The sequence below is a fragment of the Vigna unguiculata genome, chromosome 3, assembly GCF_004118075.2.
Source record: "Vigna unguiculata cultivar IT97K-499-35 chromosome 3, ASM411807v1, whole genome shotgun sequence".
In the NCBI taxonomy this organism is placed as follows: Eukaryota; Viridiplantae; Streptophyta; class Magnoliopsida; order Fabales; family Fabaceae; genus Vigna; species Vigna unguiculata.
The window spans coordinates 56,285,943-56,294,355 of record NC_040281.1 but is presented as its reverse complement, the minus strand read 5'-3'; the positions used below and the strand labels follow the sequence as shown (position 1 = coordinate 56,294,355).

At 35.1% G+C, this 8,413-nt stretch overlaps 1 protein-coding gene across 3 annotated transcripts; it reads right to left on the bottom strand.

The window, feature by feature from the left end:
* Positions 1 to 1,194: 1,194 nt before the first annotated feature.
* LOC114177591 (CCR4-NOT transcription complex subunit 10) lies at positions 1,195 to 7,872 on the bottom strand. Of its 3 annotated transcripts, XR_003603153.1 has the most exons (7): positions 7,358 to 7,872; positions 6,318 to 6,404; positions 5,267 to 5,458; positions 5,069 to 5,155; positions 4,900 to 4,971; positions 1,657 to 3,662; positions 1,195 to 1,548 (listed from the first exon to the last, which is right to left on the bottom strand). XR_003603153.1 is itself a non-coding variant. In XM_028062995.1 (6 exons), the coding sequence occupies exons 1-6, from the start codon at positions 7,559 to 7,561 to the stop codon at positions 1,716 to 1,718; spliced, it is 2,589 nt and encodes an 862-aa protein (XP_027918796.1). In that variant the 5' UTR covers positions 7,562 to 7,872; the 3' UTR covers positions 1,214 to 1,715. The 3 variants fall into 3 exon arrangements, 2 of the variants coding, with proteins under 2 accessions (XP_027918796.1, XP_027918797.1); XM_028062995.1 differs by having other exon boundaries at positions 1,214 to 3,662; XM_028062996.1 differs by having other exon boundaries at positions 1,214 to 3,662; positions 5,267 to 5,449.
* Positions 7,873 to 8,413: the final 541 nt, after the last annotated feature.

The following is an 8,413-nucleotide window of genomic DNA, read 5'->3' as shown; positions in this document are numbered from 1 at the left end:
CTTTTAGTATTTATGTGCATATCTCTAGCTGTCCATCTACACCAGGAACATTCATTATTTATAATTAAATTCATAAATACTGTATAAAATTTTTGACCACACAACCGCATAGTTCCTTTAAACATTCATTAATAAACGTGCAAATAAAAAATTGTATATACTATTTTTATTTGAAATCAATATAAGAATTTTATATATATATATATATATATATATATATATATATATATATATAAGTTTTTTACAACTATCACGTCATTAATTTCATATCTCACTATAAACTTTTATATAATTATATTAAAATATATATACACGTAATCAAATTTTATGTTGGTATATTTTATCGTGGCCTAATATATAATTATTTGTAGATTAAAATCATATTATTTAAATTTTATAACGGCCAAATTGACGTTTATTTCATCTTGAGTTTAATGTTAATCTTGAAAGCAAATGCATCTATAAATAAACAGGCGACCAAGTAATTTTAGCAACCGAAAAATTGACAAGATCTTAAATCAATTATTTAAATTACTCTATATTACACGAATTGAGAGACACAGGAGCATGATGGAATATGTAAATCACTACAATAAGAACTAGTATTTAACTAGTAACATTTGCGGATAAAAATACTTACTCATGAAGTGATTATTTGAAATTGAATTACTAATACAGTATAGGTAGTTATCAATATCTTCTAAAAAATACAAAACAATAAGATAGAATGACAAAAAAATAGGGGTTACAATGTTTTACTAAGATGAGAATAAAAACACCGAAGGGATATTTGCTGACATGTACCGAGGTTTAAGATATAAATTTCTTATATGATGTGTATGAACTTGTCTCGTTAGTAAGAATCAATAAACAATCGATATAAAAGTGTTAATAAAATAATTTGATTGCAAATCCAATGATTTGTAATCTTTAAAATTTCAATATCAAATTGTAAAAGAAAAAGACTACTAAAAAGCAAATAAATTATACTTAACTAAACACGGGAAAAAAAACCAATTATCTCGACAACAAGATTAAGAATTTTGCTCAAGGTATATTTTAACATAAGCAAAAGAAAAAAACAACTACTATCAAAAATAAAATATTAATTTAAAAACATCATTAATCATCTTCATAATAAATAATTATAAAAAACCAATGGGGTACCAAGGGTACCTGGTCCTACTAATCAAGTAATAAAAAGAACACATTCTATACAAATAATCGTTGCCATGTTAAAATACGAGTCACCAGCCAGTACATAACATATATACATTAGCAAAAAGCACAAGACACGATCAAATTCATCTGGATAATAACACCCGCGGAGTGAATGAGAACGAGAAAGAACGAACTCCATAGGATTGAAAATGGAATTCCGAAATAACTATCAACCTTTCAGTTTTTTCAATATAAGCACAAGGACATGACCTCTATTCTTGAATATAAACCAAATTAGCCTCTAAAAAGTAAAAACACAATCCGAATCTGATCTACACCTCAAATTTCAAAGGTGGGCACCAGCACTAACCAAAACACAGCCACCACCTGTAAGTGAACCCTAAATTTGAGAATTATAAGGAAAATGAATCATAAAAAATTATTCTCTGAATTGAACTTATATATGTTACAAATGCTATGGAAGGATTAAACTACCTGCTAACTAACGCTGAGACGTTGGCCAGGCACAATGACAAAACCCAAGCATACAACACTCAAGAAGATTTATTCAATGTTACTCCACTAGGAAGGAACCTAATACGGCTACAACGTTTTAATTTGGTCAGAGCTTCCTGTGGCTTACCGAGCAAAAGATCCAAATAGACTGCAGTAAGTGTGGCTTCTGGACTGTTGGGTAATATGGACAACGCCTGTGTAATCAAAATACTGGATTTCTCAAACTCACCCTGCATTGCGGACATTACAGCAAAATTTGCATAAATTGTTGCTCGCGCCTCCTCTGGCTTGAGGAAAACAATACTCTGAGCGCCTTCAAGAGAAGAATTCTTGGCAGCAACGGATCCTACATTCAACTCTTCAAATTCGGCAGTCCTCTCTGGTTGCCATTTCTCACAGTCCTCAAGGCTGAAAGGCAAGTCAACATTGTTTCCCCCAGACAAATAAAATGACAAATGCTCAGCCGCTTCCTTTGGTCTGTTCAGCAAGCAGAGAGCCTCTGCTGCATAAACATGGCCTAGAAAGATGTAAATTCTGGAACATTCTGGAAGTTCTAAGAGAGATCTTGCAACTGATAGTGCCTTCAAAGGGTTGTCCAATTCCAGCTCCACATAAGCTAAATTAGCAAGAACAGCTTGTTTAACCAGTTGATTTTCTCTTTTACGGACATTCTCATAATAGGATAGGGAGTTCTGAACAAGCTCCTGACTATTTCCTCCCTTTTGCTCCTTAGTGTCCCCGTTTGCATTGACCTGACCTAAACCTACTCCTACTGAAAATGCCTTTGAATCAATGCCATGTAAGGTTTTAAGATTTGAATTCTTTGAAGGTGACACTTCACTTCCATCATTTTCCTCCACGGAAGAGTTAGAGGGCAAACCAGATTTCAAGCAATTTGCACTGTTGGAATCCAGCAAGTTCAGAGCATTCAAGAGGCATTGCCGGGCAAGGGACATCGATAACTTGAGTCGCCCATCTTCACTTGGACAAGAATCATCCTCTTCAGATGAGTCCATATGTCCCTTTCCTGGAATCTGATCTTCCACGACTAGTTGCCTCCATTTTCCAATTCCAACAACACACACTCCTACCCCCAACTTATCTGATGGGACCCGACTTGATTTGATGAGGCCCTTTTCTAAAGCCATCAAACAGCATTCTGAGAGTCTGAGCCACAAGAGAGGTTGTTTGTAAAAGACCAGACTTGCCTTCTGGAAACATCGAGCAGCAAGTATTGGCTTCCCACATGCTAAGTACTGCACACCACAATTATAAATTATAAGGAGAGAATTGTCCTGTGAGAAAGTGGGTAGCTTTAAAGATTGATCCTTTCGCAGTGATGAGCAATTGGTTAATGCCTTTGAGAAAAATAAAGAGGACGTCTGATATTTTCCAAGCTGATAATAAATGCAACCAAGATTGTTGTTGAAAATGCTTGAAAATGCTGTGTCTGTTCTATTATTTGATGCCATCAATAGCTTTACAGCTTTGCGGTGGTTACCACGGGCATATTCAAGCTGGGATTTCAAAAGAAGAGCCATTGATGAATCTCTTCCACGTGCAATGTTCATGGCCAGCTTGACTTCTCGTTTTGCCAGCTTCAAGTTCCTAGTAAGAAGTAGAAACCTAACCTTGTAAAGTTGCAATTTAAGCTTTAAATCAACAGTAGAAAACCTGTCAACCAAAGCCCTTGAAATGTCATTTGAAGATGGGCCCATTGGCCTTGCTAAATTTTGTCCACCCATATCCAAAATCATGGCTTCATAATCAAGTGTATCCTCAGACAAAGCTCTGGATAGATGATTTTCAGATGCATTTGCACTTGACCCTAAGTCAGAACTGGATGCATCAGTAGCTGACGCACTAATGGCAACAGGTGCAGACTTGGTAACTAAATTTGCAGCTTGTTGCTGTGCTGTGTTCCCACTGTCACCTTGACTCACACTACTAACACCAAATGCTTTTTCCAGATAAGTCAACACATCCTAAACAATAACAGATTCCAGCTCAGAATAGTGCACTTGTACAATTAGAGAAACTAAAAAGATGCTTACGTCAAATTTTTAGGCCGCTCACAAAACAAATCATTCAGGATAAACATATACTACAACTAGCAGGGTAAGAGTTCAATAAATTATGCCAAGAAAGTTTAACATAGTATTTTATAAAAGAAAACCATCAAAAGCAAGTAAACTAAATCTTAATTTTTTCAGTTTGACCCAAGTTAAATAGAGATAATGGGGTATGGCTCTCGAATTAAAATTAGATCATCTCAGTTTAGTTCAAAATACGACCTCCTTATTGTGACCAATGTTATCAATTGCAGATTGTTAAATATGGCAGAATGTTAATAATCTGCTATATCATATAGCATAAGTAACATAATGGTTTAAATATATGATATACACACACATATCAATTATATATGTACAAAACACTAAGTTGTATGCAAATAAAGATAACATGCATAGAAGAAATTGGTATAACATTAACTCAAAAGTTCACTTCATTGAAGACTTGTCAAAGATGACAATAGGATCAGGACAAATGTTACAACCACAACAACTATAGTGGCCACAAGAGCACCCAGTGTTGCAATTATGGATTCAAGAAATTCCACTACACACTAGCGGCTACACAATAGTGCCACCGTAGTGGCTTTTTAACACTGGTTGAGATAAGCAGTAAAATATACCACCACCTACATGAAATGCACATTTTCTACATAAGGACCAAATGTCATGTCAGCCATGCCTAGAGTGATAGAGGTGTTATGTTACAAACTGAAATCCTAATAACCGATGTTATGGTTAATTTTGCAATCTGTAAATTAATTTCCTACCTCAGATGACCAAGCATTACACATTTAAGTATATATTCAAGCATAATAAAGAAAACATCGAAATAGCTACAGATAAAGGATTGAGACAGATCAAATGGACAGATGACCATTGAAAACATTCAGTGGGCATACCCAACACTGACTTGAGAAGAAAGATTTAGTTATCAACAGAGAAACGAGAGGTTCATGGTTGAACTGACCAATTATAAAATATGTAATAACACTCACAATATTCGGTTAACAAGTAACTAGCAGCACTAATATGTAAGTGAAAAAGAATAATACATTCATGCGACATGATAGAGAACAATGCATTAGGCAACAAGACTTGCAATAGTTAAAAAGTAAACAAACTAATCACAGTATCAAATAGAACTTACAGCTGATTTTGATGCATCATGGCAAGCAAGGCTAGCATCAAGCAGCAGAAGACAAATATGAAGAGCCGTTGTCTGCTTTAGAAAAGAAAACACAGTAGAGAAAAACAAAGCAATCAACATATCAGGGTAAAATTAAAACCAAAATCAAATCAAATCATCTATGACATACCTCATCTATAGGTTCAATATTTTGAAAGAGAGGTTCCAACACAGACAATGTCTTTGCATAGTCATGGAGATGGAACCAAATGATGGCCTAAAGATAATGAAATAAAAAAATACGTTAACATAGGTAATTAAAAGCATACATTAAAAGAAACAAAATGGGAAATAAATAAAATTAATATAAGGAGAAAAATGAACATACAATATTTAGCATTGCCACGGAAGAGTCAAATTCATCTGAATAGATGGTGCCAGTGCTGTTTGAACCTGAAAACTGATGTGCTGAAGCATTACTTCCTTTGGATCCCAAAACAACTTTATTTCCAACATTGTTAACTGACTCCCCTTGATCTCCCAAAGCTAGAGCAAGCTCATCATTTTTCCTCTGAATCAACTCCAGCAATAAAAAAGAATAAGTATAAAATTACAAATAAGTTGAGCTAAGGCTTCGAGCTACAATTACTTGATCGAAAACAAAATAAATCAATTTTGAGAGTAAAAATAAAACCTTCTGTTTCAACGTGATCCCCACCTGACCACTTCACCAGGGGGCAAACACGAGAGAAATGAGAACTTAAAGCCAACATAAAAAAAGTCTGAAGCTTAAACAACACTCCTGATTTCTACACTGAACTTCATCCGATAAAGTTATTCAACAAGGAAAACCTATTCAATATCCAAACACTTTGCACCACCGTTTCCTAACTCGTAATATTATTGTTGAGGTGGTGGGTGATATGTATGTCCAGTTTCCTCCTTTAAGAATATCATAAATAAGATACCCAAAAGAAGGAAGTTAGGAAACAAAACTATCCCCAACTATACATACCAGGTTCGAAAGGAAGTTAAATCTTGCCCACATCCTTATTCCAATGGAGACTTCTTTCGTTCAGAAAATTCATCTGAAATTATCAGTATCCAATAGGGCCTCCACGATCTTAAACACTCATTTCACTGATTCAAGCCAAATGCCAAGACAGCATTTCACTGACCCAGAAATACTTAAATGAGCCAGCATAAAGGCTCAGAAAAAAAATATAAAAGAGCCCAAACTATTTAGACCCAACTTCATTTTAATATTGCAAACTTAATATTGGGGTTAGTGTCATGCAATTCCAGTTTTTAAATCCATAAAGGTAAAAAGAAGTGGAAATGGTTTCCTTCAAATACATCCATGAAAAATAAAAGCTACTGACCATAAAAAATGTCAGTTAGCAGAAATAAAAAACAATGTCGAATTTAAAATAGCATACCTTGACACCATTTATTACTTCAAGCAACCGTTTGGGATCTGAACAACCGTCTCGGAAGAATTCCGCAATTGCAATATTATGAAGTACCTGAAATATTAGGATTTAAAACCTTAAACACTAAGATGTGGAAATAAAGGTTGCCTTACACAGTATCAAAAAAACAACATAAAGATAAGACAGCATTTGGCAGGTTACATTAAGTTGTTAACCCACCAAAGCAAGTCTTCCCTTGCTCATAACAGGCCTCAATAGGGTTAGCAGAGAATTTTATTGCTCAACAAACATTATTGCATTCTCAAATGCAATCCACAAAATAACAATATGCGTTGACTTAGTGTCGTTTGTACCACCAGTAGCTATCCCGCTTATCATGTTACCGTTAAGAACCAAAATTACACATCATGCTACTGGTATCTATCCGGCAAATCAGGTTACCACCAAAGAAACCAAACCAAAGTTAACAAAGTGACAAACAAATGTTGAACAAAGAAATATTTCCTTATCCATAAAATGAGCTAAAAACCCCTATCTCCGTTCAAACTTCCCATGTTGGAACCACTACAACAATTCCTTCTACAAGCCTTACAAATTTCTCCAAACGCCCGGCACTCTAAGTAGATACACACATCACATAGCGCAAATGCATTCTCATCAACGTCCACTGCAAGAAGCTCGCAACACAACTTAATCAGCTCATTCACTTTCTAATAGAGGAAATCCAAACAAACCAGGACGCAAATTCACATCTACAATCACAGTCGTTACACTGCATCTGCAAGTGCTCACTAGCTATAGTTCCAGCTAGGTACCGAAATTGAAATTCAGCTCATAAAATAAAGAACCGAACAAACAGATCAATCACCTGACGCATATTAATTAGTGTAAAGTAAACAGTAGCACCGAGCAAAGAAGCAAGAAAAAACAAACACCAAAGAAGGAGCGTCAATCAATAACTACGAGCACGGAGCAGCAGATAAAGAAATGAAAAGATGCCGGTTAGATCACTATCGAGGGGGAAATGGTAAAGAAAATTCAAGTACCTTGGGATCATCCTGCTTCTTCTGCAGGAGCTGGTTCAAGACCTCGGCGCACTCGGCGAACTTGCCAGACTGGAAATGCAACGCGGCATCTTTGGCGAGTGCCACGGCGACGGTGAAAACGCCGTCCTCGGTCTCGGTGCCGGAGGAGGCGTCGCGGTTGGCGGTGGACGACGGGGAAGACGACGGTAAATCTCGGGATTCCATGTCGAGATCGAGTAATCGGATTGCAAATCGTTATGGGAGAGGGTTTTGGGGAAGAAAGAGATGAAAAGCCCTAAAGTTGAGTGAAGAGATGCGAAGTGAGATGAATCTGAATTACATTCAAAATCAAAGTAAAGAGAGAACTATAGTTGACAATTTTGAAGTGAGAAACCCTAGGATTTGCTTGCTTCGATGGTATCTGGTTTTGCTGTGATAGAGAGAGGAAAGAGTGATACAAGGAAATGAAAACCTATTCGCCGAATCGGGGGAGGTTCAGATAGAAAGAGAGTGGAAGGTTTTTTTAACATTTTTTTCTTGTGACATATAAATGGGTTAAATTAAAATCAGCACATCATCATATCCGTTTATCTTCTTCAACTGACGTCCCCAATCCCTAATGGACTATTTTACTTCTTTTTTCTAAAACGTAGATAAAAGTAAAAAGTTTTTTCTTATACTTAATATTTTGTTTTTTTATACCTAATATTTTGTATTAATATAGTATACAATGTTTAAGAACTTTTATCTTCAAGAACAAACTACAGAACTCTCACAACAAATTATTTTCATCAATAACTCGAAGAAAGTAAGAAAAAAATAGTTATAACATAATAAATTTATAAATTATCCTAATTAATTACTATTAAGTTGATTCTATTAATTTGAAAAGTGCAATGATTATGATCTTACACATCATATTATTTTTTTATTTTATTGATTTTTAAAAGTCTTTTACAAGTTAAATACAAAAAAATAATCTTCTCGATCATGTTTTCTTGACGCAATTTATTGGTATTATTTTCTCGCTATTGTCTTTTTAATATTTTCTTATCAATCAAATTTCTCGATTTTATC